At 47.1% G+C, this 17475-nt stretch overlaps 2 protein-coding genes across 2 annotated transcripts in view; one reads left to right on the plus strand and one right to left on the minus strand.

Annotated features, from left to right (window-relative positions):
* LOC149363277 (TWiK family of potassium channels protein 7-like) overlaps positions 1–17475 on the plus strand; it is a 96942-nt gene that overhangs the window by 75864 nt on the left and 3603 nt on the right. Inside the window, exons 2-4 of the mRNA XM_089573425.1 lie at positions 5743–5930; positions 7135–7392; positions 9802–10185. Of these exons, the coding sequence (XP_089429551.1) occupies positions 5743–5930; positions 7135–7392; positions 9802–10164 (809 nt within the window). The 3' untranslated portion in view covers positions 10165–10185. The remainder of the gene's footprint in view (positions 1–5742; positions 5931–7134; positions 7393–9801; positions 10186–17475) is intronic.
* The window catches only part of LOC149363279 (SEC14-like protein 2), a 61666-nt gene continuing 57829 nt past the window's right edge, over positions 13639–17475 (minus strand). The window contains exon 12 of the mRNA XM_089573426.1: positions 13639–16267. Within this exon, the coding sequence (XP_089429552.1) occupies positions 16167–16267 (101 nt within the window). The 3' untranslated portion in view covers positions 13639–16166. The remainder of the gene's footprint in view (positions 16268–17475) is intronic.

Below are 17475 nucleotides of genomic sequence, written 5' to 3' on the forward strand. Positions count from 1 at the left end.
TTGCTGAACTAAGGGTTCACGGTTCCGCTTCGTGGGGATGCTGAGCACACACACACATGCAAAAAAAAAGACCATTGATGGCCTAGGCCTTTCTAGAGCATAGGTTGTTGTTGATGATTTGAACTGGATTGCGCAAGGGCAGCATAGCGAAAGAGCTGTATGGCTAGTGTATTTGGCTGTGTAGTGTACACACAGTAATGATATGAAGACTACGCTTGTGAAATGACTGTTTATAAGGATTGGCGTAAAGGGCCAGGAATCTGAAAACAAAGGGGGAGGTGGGAATTCACAAAATGGTCATCTAGAGTTGCCAAATATCAATGCCAGTTGAGTACTGAAAACGATAAAGTTTCGCCATACTGTGGAGCGAACGCCTTAAAAATGTCCGAGCCTCGCAGCGGTAAATCGTTCTCATTGTATCCACCACTTTGCGACGGAAAGATTTCGCCACGGGTGGCCCGGGTCATCTCGATCTGTCGAAACCGGTTGCCGTTCTCCTTTCAGCGTTCGAAGCGAGCGGAGAAAGTTCGAGGAGTGACTTTGACGCGCTTGGCACACTTAGCAGTCCGGCTGTCTGTACACAGGAAGTTACGTGGCCGTCTGCTTGGTGCGCACTAGATCTTCGCATAAAGTGAATAAAGAAAAAAAGAGGTCGGAAAGCTAGGATGCAAAGAAAGCTCCACAGAAAAGTGAAAGGTAGATAAAAAGAAAGGCTGACAGGGCAGGAGGAATAACGCGCGCTCGAGAGGCCGGAAGTAGACCTGAGGGCTTCCTGAAAGGGCCGTGTTGCGGGGCTGCTCGAAGCGAGTTGATTGAAAAATACTCTTTCCTCACCGCGTAAGTCAAGCCAGAGATGCCAGCGGTGCCATTTCTGGGGGGCCAGAATGCTCGTTGGCCGTTTTAGAGCTGTTTCTGTTGGCTCACTCGGGTCTCCAAGAGCCTATATGCCACCCCGTTGAAAGCCTCTACGTGAGCGGGCGATGGGCTTGAAACGGTGGATGACGCACCGACCTTGTCGCTGGGGCGTTGGCGACTCTCGGGGATTGACATTGAACTGTCAACGTCCTCTGCCATTTTTGGGGGTGGAGAAATTCAGTGTGACGTGGCGCTGCATAACCTGTGGGCGGGCACGGCTTTTAGCGTCACCACGTCTCAGCTCGGACATCAGTTTCCTCAGCCAACAACCCTGGCATGGAGGAGAAGATAATACGCATGTCTCGAAGCATTTTTATTTTTTCTGGTCATGCAGGAAAAGATAAGGAATCTTTTCCTTGCAGCCAACGACGAATAAAATAAAACAAGCACGCTTAAAAATGGAGGATAATCGTCGATCCAAATAGCCCAACTTGAGCAAAACACGTTTTTGGGCAAGTTGGTAACATTCTTGGTTCATACCGGCAGCGAAGAAGCACAAACACACAGAGAAGAAACACGCAAAAACACGGACGAACACTGGGTGTTAATTTGAGTGTTAACTACGCATCAAGTAACCCTGAAAATGCATATGAACTATCTCAACTTGCTATATAACTGAGAATTGTTCTTACGCTGTACTCTGATGGTAGTTGCTTTTGTATTCAGGCAAACACAAATGGCCTTTTAACCAGAAGTTTAACTGGGGGGGTGTCAAAACGCTGCGTTTAGAAAAGCAACGAAGGTCGTACAAACGTAGCGATAATCGAGATAGACGAGAAGTCGGGAGTGATAGAGTAAGCAGTTGGCAATGGCAGGACAGAGAGAGGACAGACCTTGCTTGCTTGGGCCAAGTAATCAAGATCATACTTATGCTGCGCGAAAAACAAAGACCAAGTGAGCGAGAAGACACGACACGGACACGATCGCTTTGGCCTTGTTTTTTTCGCGCAGCATAAATATGAATCCCAATCAACTTGCCCAGTTTTCCGCCCTTATAAGCAAGATCAAATGGATGCTTTAATGCGCAGGGTGAAAATAGTTGCATGCATGACAACAGAACACTAAAAAGGTAACATTTTTGGCGTAACTTTCCCGAACACTGAGCTTGACAGCTTTTTCAGCTAACTGGCGAGGGCTTTCGCTACGATGATCCTAGCGCCTTTGTTCATCCGCATATCATTGTCGTTTGCAGAGGACTCCGTCCCCGGAAATGTTTTAACGGCGCCAAAATGTTTTTGCGGACAATTTTAGCAAAGCGGGGGCATAGGCATGTAGACGTGCGCCGAATTAGCTTTTGCCTGCTGCGCACGCGCAGTGACAGGTGCGCCGCCATTTCTCTTGCGGCGCTCTCTGGTACTATTTCTATCTGCCTCTGAATTTCGATGACAGTGTCGATCGAACTTTTGCAGTAAGCGAACTATTTGCGTGCCGTTATTCTGTTTGGTCCCCACGCAAGTTTATCACAAAGTTAGTTGACGTAGAAAACCTATCTTACTGGTCCGAGATTCTGCTTTGTTCATGTTTTGCCGCTACTCTGTTGTTTTTCTCTCCGACCTCTACCACGGTGTCTCACTATTTCCTGTATCGTCACTCAAACAAAATTGCCCAGTATATGTATGCTCTTGTGACTGTCCTAAACCTATATACTTTATGAAACTCTTCCCAAACTCTAGTCTAAAAACACTCTTCCGTCCGAAACTTGGATACTGAAAACCTTACATAAGTTCTCTTGACCTTGAGCAAAAAAAATTACGAGGAACTTTAGCGGCTAAAGTGGCGAAAGGCGAAAGCCTGGGAGCTGCATTCTGCTCCGCGATTGTTCACTGCAGATTTTGTTGGTGCAATAATTAACTGCAAATTAATGACACTTAAGCTTCGCCTTTAGGAGTGGAACGCGACAGCGTGTTGTAGCGCTGCCACGGAGTCCAAGGAACGCCACGACCCGTTCGGCGCGATGCGTTGCCCTTTGAACGCAACGCTTTTTGAGGAAAGGAAATGGGGCTGTAATTCTCTGTCAGCTCGGTGGACACCTGAGCCGCACCGTACAGGAAGGGAGCAAGTGTGAGAGAAAGAAGAAAGAGGGGCCTTAATGAACAAAATGAAAATTGTATTTGAGGAAAGGAGATCACGCATTAACTGTCTCGCATATCTCAGTAGACACTAGTCGAAACTTGTATTTGAGGAAAGGAACTTGCGCAGTAACTGTCTCACATATTTTGGTGGACACCCGTCAAAATTCGCGCGCGGTGACGTCACGACAATTTGGACCAATCTGAAACGCGGACAAATACGCCTTGCTCGTTGGTAAATTGGTTTTCGAGGAAAGGAAATGTATCTGTCTCTCATATCTCGGTGGACACCTAAACCTCGCCGTAACGGGAAGGGAGGAAGATGGGAGTGAACGAAGGCACCGTATTCACTAGACGCACCTTTGTTCATTCCAAACCACCCAGCTGCCATGGCGGAGTGGTAGCGTGCTCGACTCGCACTCCGGAGACCGGGGTTCGATTCCCAAGCTCGGCCAATTTCTTACTAGGTTTTATTTATTTATCTGGTCTGACTAGAAAGGTTAATTAGACTAATTGGTTAAGTAAGCAATTAACTAAATTAAGTCAAACTTAATTGGAGCATCACTATACTATCCCTTTAATTGGTGGCATGGTTAGTAGCCAAAGTACAATTGGCCCCGTTTGAAATTCGCGCACTGTGACGTTACGACCGTTTCGACCAATTGAAAAGCGTGACATTTCTGTCCACAGCTCCTGCTTACAACGATGAGGCATTAAAGGCTTGCGCCTTAATAATCCCGTTCGCTTCATACTCGTGAGCTACAACTGTACCACAAGCATAATTGTCCTAGATGCTAATTTTTCCCTCCAGTTCTTTCAATCTCGCCCGAAAATCAGTCATTTAGCTCTTTCTCACAACATGTGTCACCACATCGTGCGACGCGGTCATTTCATTTCACCACCAGAATACTTTTGCCTTCGGATCGATAATCGCCACAGGTTGGCACCGTGAAATGCAAATAATAAAGCTTTCTTTTTTCTTCGTTTTCCTCGGTATTTCCCCTGTAATTTGGCGAGTGGAACCAACTTCCCATCGATATCACAGCCATTAAATACAACCCAAGTTGTTCGCGCGGGACCTTTATTCTTTTTGGAGAAAGTTGAATTTGCTTCGTCACAACATTCACTGTATTTTGTCCTTTATCTTCTTTTACTTTTTAAGTAACCCACTGCCTTCTGGAATGCCTCTGGCTCTGTGCGTACAAACAAACAAACAAACAAACAAACAAACAAACAAACAAACAAACAAACAAATTCTGACAGACAGACAGACAGACAGACAGACAGACAGACAGACAGACGGACGGACGGACGGACGGACGGACGGACGGACGGACGGACGGACGGACGGACGGACGGACGGACGGACGGACGGACGGACAGACAGACAGACAGACAGAGGGACGGACGGACGGACGGACGGACGGACGGACGGACGGACGGACAAATAGACGGACGGACAAATAGACGACGGACAAATACACGGACGGACAAATAGACGGACGGACAAATAGACAGACGGGCAAATAGACAGACAGTCACAAAACTGAATAAATAAATAATCTGTCTCACTGAAATGTGGCATCGTTCGGAAGCCACAGACGGCTCTAGTAATCCAGGTGTAGAATCCTCGATATGTTGGCTCGGAGCCGTGGCCTGGAGCGTCATACCAATATACGATAGCATATGCGCCAGACTGTTTTGAACGCGGCAGCAGCTTCGAGAATTGGGGCTGTGATTTGGTGACGTGAAGTTCATCTTCCACGAGACTTCTGTATTTTATTCATTGTATGTAACTGGTTGACAAATATTCCCTATAAAGCACTCCCAACTGCGTGTTACACAGGAATGTTCCCGATGGTACATACGTGTTACGTGAAGCGTTCTTCGTTTTGCCTAAGCGAAAGTGTAGCTGAGAAGTGCGGCATCATGCCAGCGGCTGTCAAATGTGTGCGTAACTGTTAACACCGCCGGCGTCGAACTCTTCCTTTCTTTGTTGAAGCAAGTGCGCCTGAAAGAAAAACAGTTGACTTTCAAGTTTGTGGCATGCCGGCTTTCTACTTGCATTGCAGAAGAACTTGCTTTGGGGCTAGTTGGTTCATGATTAAAGTTCAGAATGGCGCAAAAGACACACACACAGGAAAAAAGGGGATGACACAAAGAGCGCCTTGTGTCATCTTTGTGTCATCCCCTTTGTGTCATTGTGTCATCCTCTTTGTGTCATCCCCTTTTTTCCTGTGTGTGTGTCTTTTGCGCCATTCTGAACTTCTACTTGCATATCGCCGCCGAAGCATGGCAACATACTGCAACAGCCAAAGCGCAATACAACTCATACAAGTAAAGATTAAGTGCCGCATAAAGTGATTACCTTAGTCGCATGGGACTATTAAGCGTGGCTTTCAGGTTTGATGCTGGACAGGAAATGACAGCAACCAGCAAAGTTCAAGCTTTAGAAAGAGTATTAGCACTAGCGCAATTGGTAGTGGCACAGGAAAGCAAGAGGAATGCAAGCGGCAGTGAAATGGAAGTACCAGAATCAAAGCCTAGATGCTGGTGATTCTTCACATATGATAGCATCGCGATGATAGCATCGGCTGAGAGACAGGGAATCTAAAGGCGTAAGGAAGGCTCTTGAACGAAATACAGTGGCAACAAGCCTTTCTGGAGAAACGAACCAGTTCCGCCCAACTCAGCTCTCTTACCTATCCGAGCAACAGACGCCAGGGGTTTTTGACCGCCTTCACCGTTGCTTGTGCAGGGTACGGCAACATCGCACCCAAGACGGCGCCTGGCAAGGTGGTGACCATCTTGTACGCCATCGTGGGCATACCGCTGATGCTCCTCTGCCTCTCCAACATCGGGAACATCCTGGCGCAGAGCTTCAAGTTCTTCTACGCACACGTCTGCTGCCTGCTGTGCCGCAGGGCCGACGCCGCGGCCGCAAAGGTACGCCTTACTTCTCGCCTCAACCGTTCTCTCTCAAAGGCGCCGACCGGCAATATCGCCCTTTGCGAAAGGCTGTTTCTGAAGCGGTCGCAGTTACGCGAGTACTGGGGAGGGTAGAAATTAAGCCATCTACTACAGACGCGAGGGTTGTAAGGTGGTTTTGACTGGCATTCAAGTCGATAATTTACGCTGTGGCGCTCACCTAATTCCCTTCAAGTTTTTCAGTTTCGAGTGGTTCATTGTTATACTGGAGCCAGATCAGGCACGTAGTGGAATTATTTTTTTTTGGGGGGGGGGGGGGGGGGGGACTTATGCATTGACTTTTATCGAGCGGCAAGGAGATGGGGGTTAGAAGCACCCCCCCCCCCTTCCCCACCTGTATACGCACCTGAGCGGACAGTACCAGGGTACTTCATGCTTAAGACGGATTCATGATTGATGGCCACTTCAGAATCATGCCTTGTCAGCTGGCACGCTTGGCCAACTATAGTTCGAAGTTAGGAGTGAGTATGCCTCCTACTTTGCGTTCCCGAATCTGCCCTATAGAAATTCATGCTGCTTTCGAGTCGTACGCAACACCTGTGTCGAATTCACTAAGATACCTTCCTGAATTACAACTAGTCGGTTTTGGTTCGTCTGCTTAAATGGACCATCTTTTTAATTTCGGCAAATTACATGAAGGAGGCGACAAAGAAGCGAAGCCTGTACTGCACAGGAACTGTCTCGATTCTACAAGAGAGGACGGGGAAAGAAGAATGAAGAGGCTTAGCGGGTCTCTTCCGCAACCTTGCAGTTATAAAGGCTTGAATAGATTTTTTTTTCTTCAGGCATACTGCATTTCGCATTTGCCAGGTATTCGGCAGGGCCTACAATGTTTCGTGGGTATGGTGGGTGTTTCACTAATTTTTATTTTATGACTGTTTTTCTCTAAAAACGGTTACAGTCGATGTTGTTTTTTGTCAACGGCATTTTCATGTACCTCCGGCTGATTATACAGTGTATACAAACGTGTTATCATATGTTCTTTTTATTTGCTCAGCCGACCGTACGAACTTCTTAAGACAACATTGGGTTCCCACTTCATGTGTCTGGTGCCCAATGTTGTCGTTTTGCGCACAGCACCCCGCAGGAGCTTTTTGTGCGCATTTTCCGGGCTCAGTGCTGAGCCGTCTGCAATTCCGAGCTGTCGCACTCTCGCCTGCAGATCCAGTCCTCGGCGAACAACAAGGCTCCGCCGCAGATCCCGGCCGAGGTGCTGGAGACCGTGGTGACGGTGGCCAACTCGGTGTCCAAGACCAGCGACAACAACGGCAGCGCCACGGGTCCGCTGACTGAGAAGAGTGGTCGTCCACCCGAGCTGTCGCCTCCACCGAGCCCCGACAAGGGGGTCGCGACGCCTCCCTCTTCGGCGGCAGAGCTTCCCGCAAAGAAGCCTGCCAAAGAGTCGACGCCCATCTCCCAGGTAGGCACAAAGCCCTTTGTAGGCCACATGTCGTACGCTGGCATACAAGCTGTACGAATGCCCAATCGTTACCTTAATGCTTGCCTGAATTAAGGCTAAGAGAATGAACCTAGCGCTTGCTCTTCTGTTAAGCTCATGTTAAGCTCTTCTGTTAAACTCTTTCCCGTCCCTTATGTCGGCCTTCCCAGCTGAACAGAGAAAACCGATATTGCTGTGTCTGCTAAACTATTCCTGTAGGCGAGATAGTGAAGGAAGAAGTAAGAGTTGTGGTAATGCCTCGGTCTACGTGTAAACCTGAACTGCGTCATGGTTAAATGGAGGAAAACGAGGCGAAAAGGACGCAAGTTATGGCGAGTAGTGGCAATTCTCATTCAAGAGAGAGTGTGGGAAGAGTTTGGCTTTGGGACAAGCGAACAGATGCTCGTCACTGGCTCTTGACAACTTAGCGTAATATCGTCCCTAGGGTCTTGATTTGACCTTCAAGAATGTCCTTTTTCTCTCAGGCACACATGTTAGGGGATCTAAACCAAGAGCGCTGGAAGAGGCGGAGACCGCACGAGTGTCAGCCGCGAGTGGCTTGCAAATTACCTATCCTCTCCTTCGCTATCCTAACTGTCTGGCTCGCATTCAAGGACCGTTCTTCTATGGCAACCACTTTGTGAATTCGGCATCTGCATTTGTACAGCGAAGCACACTACTAGATTAGCACTGAGCCCCTCCAGAGACAAGTAGAGTTGGTAAGTAGTGAAGCAGTCACAACGGCCTCGCTTCGTGGTGCAGCGACGCTGATGGCATCTGATGAGCCGCAATGCAATAAAAAGAAAGCTAGGAACCCGTGACGAACAGGTATCCGCCAACGTTCGTCGTAAAATTATTGCGTGGTCGGAAATTCACGAAGGGGAAAATGGCAGCACCGTTGCCTTACTTCGCTATCGAGGCGAACGGGAGCCGCTGACGCCTGATGAGAATATGCACGCATATGCTGTTTCACCACCGAGTAGTCCATAGCTGGCGCAAGTAAGATTTTCCGCGTTATTTTCTAAATGCACTCGGCCGTGCATGACAGTGGAGAGGAGTGTTGCATCGTGTTGCTTGCAGCGCTCAGAGCAGTATAAGGCAGTCGCACTCGGCCACCTTGCAAAACTGAGCATAGAGCTCTTAAACGGCAGGTGGAAGCCGCCTTGCCGATAATGTGTCTGGGTTGCAGCAGTTGCGTGAGGAAACGTGATGTTACCTCATAGCCCCTTAATCAATCTGCAACAAGTCTTACTTCTTTCACAAGACGGCTGTAGATGTCCGGGAAGGTTGCGTTTGGATAGACCAAGGATAAATTTCTCGCGGCGAGCTTGAGAATCAATAACGGCTGCAAAGAAAGACCACACGCGCAATGGGGCATCTTGCGCCGCCTACTTCGGCTGTTCTCTTTTTTCCTGCAGCATTAGTTATTGAAGCGAGAAGGCGGATGAAGAGGCTGAGGAGAAAGAGGGGAGCATCGCGCGGCCAACACTGAATTATGCGCTCTAACGGAGCCGCAAAGCGATTTACGTGCTGCTGCTAACATGGAGCAAGTCCGCGGAAAACGCGACACAAAAACATTTGCAAAGCATTGTAGTCCATGTGTGCGTAATACAAAAATGCGTACATTTAGGGTTGTGACATCGGTCGTGCGCTTAGGCTTGTGCGCTTGTGACACCGGGCTTACCTTGCACGACCTGCGTGAACATTTTCACAGGAACGACAAGCTGATATTGCGTTAGTTGCAAAAATCGTTTGAGGCGTCCGCTTCAGCCGAGCTTGAAAATTCGCCGTACCATAGAAGGTGCACCGTAGGAGCGCTGCTGCATGTCGACATAGTGTGTTTCTTCGTTCACACTTGTCGTTGTAACAAAACAAGAGCTCAGTTTTTATCTACAGTGACATTCGTGGCGCCGTAGGCCGTTTAGCTTGCCAGCAAGCAAGGAATACTCGACAACCTGTGCTTTGAAACAACACAAAAGCTAAAAGCATAAGCGTCGGGTATCTGACCACCGAATATGGGTGGACAGGTGAACACTTCTCACCGCACCTAACCAGAACTCGGAGAACGCATTTAGACTGCCAGTGTGCGAGAAGCATAAGTTTCAAGAAAGAAACAGTTCGTCTCCAAGAACAGAAATTTGCTCGCAATATCCGAAATCATGGGCGGGAATTTGAGAATTCTGTGACAATTGAAGGAAGTGGGCGTTGGAGTGAATTAGTGCCGTATAGGATAAGGTCTCTTCGTGTGTTTATAAGCTGCTTTAAGTAATTTCATAATGGCCCGAGCGGCAATAGATGTACCCCCAGCTGATCGTGCCCTATACAACACCGTCGTGACCCACGCATGTTGACCTCCTCCTCCGCTCCGTGACCCGCATTCGCACCGCGCAGGAGCGCATTCCGGTCTACCTGGTGCTGCTGTTGGTGTGCGGCTACATCTGCTTCGGCGCCACGCTGTTCTCGGTGTGGGAGGACTGGAGCTTCCTGGACGGCGCCTACTTCAGCTTCATCACGCTGAGCACCATCGGGTTCGGCGACATCGTGCCGGGCTCGCACCTGCTCGAGCAGGGCGCCACGTCGGGCAGCGGCCAGGCGAAGCTCATCATCTGCTGCTTCTACCTGGTCTTCGGCCTGGCCATCATCGCCATGGCCTTCAGCCTCGTCCAGGAGGAGGTGGTGCTCAAGTGCAAGGACCTGGTGCGCGCCCTCAAGGCGCTCGCCTCCTCGGACGAGACGGCCACGGCGGCGTCCTAGCCCGCTCAGACGGGCCTAAAGGTACAGCTCGCTGGAGCAGTTGAGTGTTGAAGGTACGGCAGCAGAAAATGAGGGCGAACGCTTGGTCGACTTCTGGTTCTATGTGAGGACGACCTACAGCTTGCAACGCACTAAAGGATGGTTATACCGACGCTGTACGCGGTGGTAAAAAAGTCCCACCCTCACAAAAAAGTTTTAGACAGTCCATAGAGTGTCTATAGACTTCTGTCTATCCCGTCTATAGACTGTCTATAGACAAATCCTAGAGAACAGTCTATAGGCAATACAAATGCCATAGGTATACTCTATAGACAATCTATAGATTTATGGCCATACACTCTTAGTAGACTTTTGTCTAGAGACAGTCTATAGAATATGAATAGACAAAAAGCAATATCTATATAGGAAGTCAATACAGTCAATAAGAAGTCTATAGACTGTCTATAGACCATTTTTATGAGGGCAATTTGGTGTCACTTTATTTTAAAGCGTAGAGAACCTAAATGATTTCATATTTGACCTCCTTAGTGCGCCACTACGGAATACAAGACGATCTAATATTACTGTCTTGCGTTTCTTTTCCTGTACTAGCGTTTCATTTTCGTTGATGAAGTTCGCTGGTAACTGACCGTGATCAAAAAAGAATGCCGTTTCGGGAGCGCCACGGCTCCCTTGTTCACAAGGAGGCAGCCGGCGGATATCCGCATATCTGTAGCACACATAAGCGTGACAGAAGCGCTTCTAAGTGTTACAAAAAGCCGGATACGTCTGCCCGCCGGTTGCCTTATTGTGAGCAAGGAAGCCGTGGCGCTCCCAAAACGTCATTCCTTTTTGATCAGCGAACTTCATTATCCATCATTTTTGACCAGACAGTACGTCGTCAAACCATCGACTGCATCTAGTTCATTCTCGTCTTTATATAAAGTACAGGCACTAGATATAAGGTCGGCAATGGTTTCAGTGACATTAGCACAATTGCTGCTTATTAGCGCTGCTCACGAATCAACACACTTGTTAATATATACTGTTTGATTCGACCTCATCTCTGTGTGTTTGGCTGCTGCGGAAAGTATTTTGACAAGACGAAACTGAGGCTGGCTCAAGGGTCACGATGGAATAGCTAATCTTGTGAATTACGGTTTAGAAAGTAACGTTGATAGAATAGCGCGAACGAGACACAGACGGCGAAGAGGCAAAGACGCACACAAACTTACACATACCGAACAATTGCGGACAAAAGCATTTTTGAGCGAGAAATTGTTCATGAACAAAATTCGTTTCACATAATGTAAGATTTTACTATAACAATCAATATATCCGCTGATCACCCGACGGCAATCTTGCATATTTTTTTCTATTAACGTTTCTGCGATTGTGAAAAGCGTTCCCAATTGGTTTTCTATGGCAGGATTAACTGTTTGATGCGATCGATGGGAAAACTTCAATAGAAAGATTTTAATAAATATAAAAAGAATGGGCTTTCAATTACCTTCAGTATTTCTTTAACAGTATCTTACAGTTTTTCAGTTTTCTAAATGTTTATGCGAGAATGTTGCACATGCTGCGTTTTTGTGCGTCTTTGGCTGTTCGCCGTTCATGTCTCGTTCGCGCAGTTCTTTTTTCCAGTCTATAATGAACCAACCAGCCCGACAAGTTCTACCATACCGATGGCCGCTTGACGCCCCGTAAAGAAAATTAGGGCGAATATTAATTTCTGCTATGCCTACATTATGAAGATTATATAAACTGCATTGTGAGTGAAAGAGGAGATAGGTGATTTTTGGTTGGTTAATTGGAGAGTTGATCCGCGATATAACGCCACGAGTGTTGGTAAAACAGACAACTATTTTCTCTTGTCTGTTTGACAGGACTGTTATACATAAATATGGTCGTTTCACCTTTCACCTCGATCGACCACGACGAGGCGAGAAGCGAGCCCATTTATTAAGCCGTCATTGCCGAATGCAACGCAGTTCTACGCATGTCTACGCAGTTAGGTCTGTGATTGATAACTTCCTGCAGGTTGCCGCCAAGACACACTTCAGAGACATCAATACCCATTATTTATCGGGCAGTTCCGTGTTTCCCTAAGATAGTAGACGTCTGTAATCTTGACAGAAATGACAGAGGACTCTAATTACTATGATTTTCTCAACAGCATGGTTTCTCGCGACCGACTTGTTCTTGCTGTATAACGTGCTGTTCGAGGGAAGCGACGCGGAAGTTCGTAGTTGTGCGTTATATAAAGGAAGTTGCCTTCAAGGTAGGGCTAAAAGTTCTGAATTTACCCGTCTGGATAAACTGCTTGTCACGTATTGCTGGCCTTGGGGCAAAACATTATCAATGGGTGCACAAGCGCTTATATTATGGCACTAGCCCGTGAGAACATTTCGCTCATGACTACGGTCATTTAATTTGTTGATATAAGGAGAAAATAAATTCAGTCTGTCGCTAAAGCGAAGTGGCATACGCTGTTTCTCAGAGCCCATGCATTACACAGAATCGATTACATTGGATGCCAGCTCTAAGCTGTGACGGTTTGGGGCGTCCACTCTCGCTGGGCGAGCTTCGGTCGCTTTAGGTTTTTTTTTTGGCACCGAACAGTAATACATCGTCCCAGTAAAATATTAGTGCTTTGAGCGGATTGCTATGTGTGATCTAGCACGTTTCTGAGGAATGGTGGCTGAGGCATCTAAGAAACGCACAGCACTAATGAAACCCATAGATAAGAAGATTTCAGTTAAGGAAAACAGCTCCGTATAAAAGCAATGTACTGCAAAAGTACATACAATTGGGTTTGTTGAGATGGTAGAATCTTTAGAAACACAGCACTAATGAGTGCGACAAGACACGCAGAAAACTGCAGGTGAGGCGTTGTGTTTTGCCTAGGTCATTATGAATGGCGCGGTGAGTACGTGGCCGCATAAATTACTCCACATTTCATTACCTTTAAAGCGACGGCAGAAGGTAACGCAGCAGACTGGTAAGGGCAAATGCTGTTAACTTTTTAGTATCTATAGCATCGCTGGGGCGTTGACCGTAGTTTTGGTGTCTTAGCGGCAAATCTTAACTTGATCTTTATGCTGTTGCCGTTTTAGGTGCTTTAAAACCCAGCTAATATATTCACCATACCTTTCACCAACTCGGAATGACAAGTTCTCGCAGATATATGTCCTGTTACCTTAAGCCACGATGTTTACTTGCAGGGTTGATTTCTTCGTGACGTTACTGTGCTGACCATAACACAGGCTCGTTATTAGTCGTGATAGTCAAAGCCGGTCTGGGACTAGTCTTCCCTGGCAAAAGCCTCGATGAATCCTAGCGCAGCTTCGTTGCTTATTCAAACAAAGCGTGACATTTTGACTGGAATTCAACCAGTGGTTGTTGCTGTACAGAAGCGAACCACACCACTGCGCATAAGAGAAAGAAAATCCACGCAGTTTAGAACAGTCAAACACGTGAATACCAAAGAGATTGAAATCCAACATGACCCGTGTTTTATTGCCAACAATACGAAGTATACACCATACAATAAGGCCCCGTCAGACATCTCCTTTCTTGACAGTGCGGGCACAGCACTAAGCCAATCTTTTGCGCTAAAGTTGGTCCGGAAAAATGCATTTACACACCGATAACGACTTCGGGTTTGGACAACTGCCACTGGAGTCTGTAACTACGTTTCGGCCTTTGCATTTGCATGAAAGGTGAGGCAGATAGGTACCGAACTGCCGCACTTATCACAGGTAACCATCCGTGCTTCACAGGTGCATACCATCCAGTGGTAAGGTATAAAGGCTCTCGAAAGCGGCAGCTGTGCTACAAGGACACAGATCTAAACATATGACACACTTTCAACAAAGCACCGATTGCAGTGCGACCCGATGCAACTTAAGTAAACAAATAAAGGCTCAACTGAACGTGCTGTCGCATATATAAAGTTGCAGGGACATTTAGTGCCGTGGCTATGGGTGGCTTGCACGCAGTACGCGCAGAAAAAAAAATTAAAAAATCACTACCTCCACGATCACAGGGGAGGAGAAGAAGGTGCAAAAAATATGAGAATGACAAACGGGCTGAAATGCCTAGAGATGCACCAGAGCCGGGGTGTCGTCTGCAGTATTTCTGTAGTTACTGACAAAAGAAGGCGTACGCTGCACGATGATTGACAATTATCGACGGTCTGGTATCACAAAAGTGGTTGGAGCGGCCCGTTACCTTTCGAAATTTCATCTCTAGACTATTGATGTTGGGGTCGCAGATCATCAGAGCATATGCGATTGTCAGTGCTTGACATTACCAAGAATTCGGAAACTTCTAGTTCCCTTAGCTGCCACGCTTGGCGCATGGCTTGGAACATTCAAAAATAGCGCGTTGACATCACACGCGACGTAAGAAAGAAAATGACCGAGGGGGCTGGAGAACAGAACGTGATAGGCCGCTAGGCTTAGCATCACTGGCTGGGAGGTGTCCCGAATTCCTGGTAATGGTATGGCCCATGATGCTCACGCAAGGTTACGGGTAAAGCAAAATCCGTGCAAACTTTTTTACCCTACAACGAACACTGCCGGTGATTCGTGTAGCGTGAAGAGTCACTCAGCAGATGCCTCCTGTAGTTATCTTTTCATTGTCTTTCATCACTACCATATATCGGCACAGTTGCTTGCTAGCGGCCGGATGTTGGCTCATGGGAACCACCACATTATGTGTGGCGAATTATGCTCTTATTATGTAAATGCATTTGACTGAGACCGCCTGCTGTTACCATTTCCCCATTGCACACGAATGCTCGGCTGAATAGAGAGGGAAAACTGTGATACTTGGAATGCTTTAATTTTATTTCTTTTTTTTGCGAAGGCGTTGTACTTTAGCACTAAACAGCGGTCAGCTTTCTGATGGCGTAGGTTTGGATGATAATTTCTACCTTTCTGTTGGAAGAACATTGGTCTGAAAAGTTAGGTGGAAAGGACTAAATCTGATCCGGTATTGCTGTTGATGTGATTAATACAGAACGAGAGAGACCATCATATTTTACATATATGCATACGCCCCTCAGTGCAAAAAAGAAAAGAAAAAAAAACCGTAACGAGCGTTGCTTTTTCGCTGACGCTGGCGGGGTTTAAGAACACTTGAATAACAAAAATTGTAATAATGAACATTTACCACACACTAGTGACGAACTCGTGGAGCTGAAGTGATTGAACTGCACACGAGCTCGGTAAACTGCATTATTCGTCATCAACAGTCACTGATGATCCCTTGCTGCGGACAAAGTCGGGACACAAAAAGGAAGTTTGCAGCCAAAGGGTCGTTTAGAAACGCTAACGTCGAAAATAAACTTCGACAATATTATGCGTTCATGCACATTGCACAAGGGAGAAAATAACAGTCGGGGTATCCAAGCAGTGCAGAGCTCAAATAACTGTATTTGTAGTCCCCATCCATGTACATGATCGTTTGTCTCCCAAAAATATACATGGCCTGACAGAGAATAGCGACATCAAGAACACTGAAACCCGTAAGCTTGCTCGTGCAGACGAGGAACAACATTCTGCATAACAACATATCGTCTCTTCTACAGAGTTCTGCGATCATAGCGGGTGCAAAACTGTGGAGCCAAACCTAGGTTCCTTATGCGGGTAACTTTAGGGAGCTGACAGACAACGTCTCCTCCTATGAGCAAAGGCATATCGGCTATTGGCGGCGTCGTGCAACTTCACAGTCGTCTTGAGCAGTCCACTTTTAATCCTGCAGGTGACGCGACAGTCGGTAAACTTTGACACTCTGCTGCGATTAAGGCGCTCAATTTTGAGACGTTTGGGGGGTTTCGCAGGGGGTATTCTCTAAGAGCTCCGTCTGCTGAAGGCTTGAGGCAGCCGCCATGTTTGTGGAAGCAGCAGCGAATCACTCGCGTTCGACGCAATTCGAGCATGATGTGGGAGACCGATCAAGCGTTGCTTCCCGCAGAACTTGTCCGGCGGCGAAGACAAAGTAGGGGAATGACGTCACGCCGCCGCGTCGCCGAGGGTGGGCGGCACCACCCGGACAGTGTAGGTCAGCTTCTTGCTGCGGTAGGCGCTGAACATGTTGTCGAACTTCAGCACATCTGCGAAAGCCGCACAAAATTTGTGCATTCAGATGTGGACCACAGCAAGAATGCAAGAGGAAGGAGAATCTAAATCTCCCAAATACGAAGCGTATCAGCATAGGCAGAAAAGATTTGCAAATAGGGATATCGATAACTCTAGCTTGACGGGTAAGGCAGTAAAACTAGGCCAAAGAAAGGAAAGCCCTCAGGCTACACCTCAGACTATACGCGGGTAGCTTGATGAGACAGTTTGCAGGTTGAGGCTAAAGAGAGAAAAAGTATCTTGAAAGCACTAGCACACCAGCTACGAAGTTTCTATAGAAGCTTTCCTTTGTAGCCACACGGCTGCACTTGGGCATACTGTAGTGAGTAATCAATCCCTTATTACAAATTTGCTCCATCTTGGGGGGGGGGGGGGGGGGGGATGCCCTTAAAACAACGGATCGAATGCTGGTGGGAAGCGCCGTTTTGTGATGTCCCACAAATATGAGGAATAAGTGAATGGTGGTAAAAAAAAAAAAAAAAAACATCTCGGGGTTAACTAGGGAGCTAGCTTGCTTGCATAATTCAGCAGTGTAGTCGACACATAGTGTTTTTTTTTTAAATACTTACTACATATGTCTTTGTTCTATTCTTGTTCTAAATGTTCGTTAGATACTGATAGTATACTATAACGCTTTCAAAAACGTGTTTTCTTGGTAGGTAAATGAATGTATTGAGACCCAGTGTGTGCACTCCTTTCTAGAGCATTTCACTTAATGCAGGTGAAAATGCGCGTTTCAGAGAAATACAGGTGTGTCTGGTGCCTTCCTTTGGTAAGCGAAATTCGAATGAAAAAATATTGCGTCAAACTGTGGGACACTTAAAGCGCATACAACCTGTTGAGAGAGAAAGCAAGTGCCTGTCATTGCACACACGAATATTCCATGAGTGCAGTTTATTTTTTTTTTTGTTGTTGTTGTGGCTGGCATTCGAAGATGCCAGTACGGAGGCCTGCGGCTTTCTCGTGCTCTGAGTCATCATCATCATCAACAACCTGACTACTCCCACTGCAGGGCAAAGGCCTCTCCCATGTCTCTCCAATTAACCCTGTCCTTGGCCAGTTGCGGCCACCGCATCCCCGCAAACTTCTTAATCTCATCCGCCCACCTGCCTTTCTGCCGTCCCCTGCTACGTTTGCTTTCTCTTGGAATCCACTCCGTTACCCTTAAGGACCAGCGGTTATC

The sequence above is a fragment of the Amblyomma mixtum genome, chromosome 2 (assembly GCF_055824585.1).
Source record: "Amblyomma mixtum isolate Tamu chromosome 2, ASM5582458v1, whole genome shotgun sequence".
NCBI classification, from domain to species: domain Eukaryota; kingdom Metazoa; phylum Arthropoda; class Arachnida; order Ixodida; family Ixodidae; genus Amblyomma; species Amblyomma mixtum.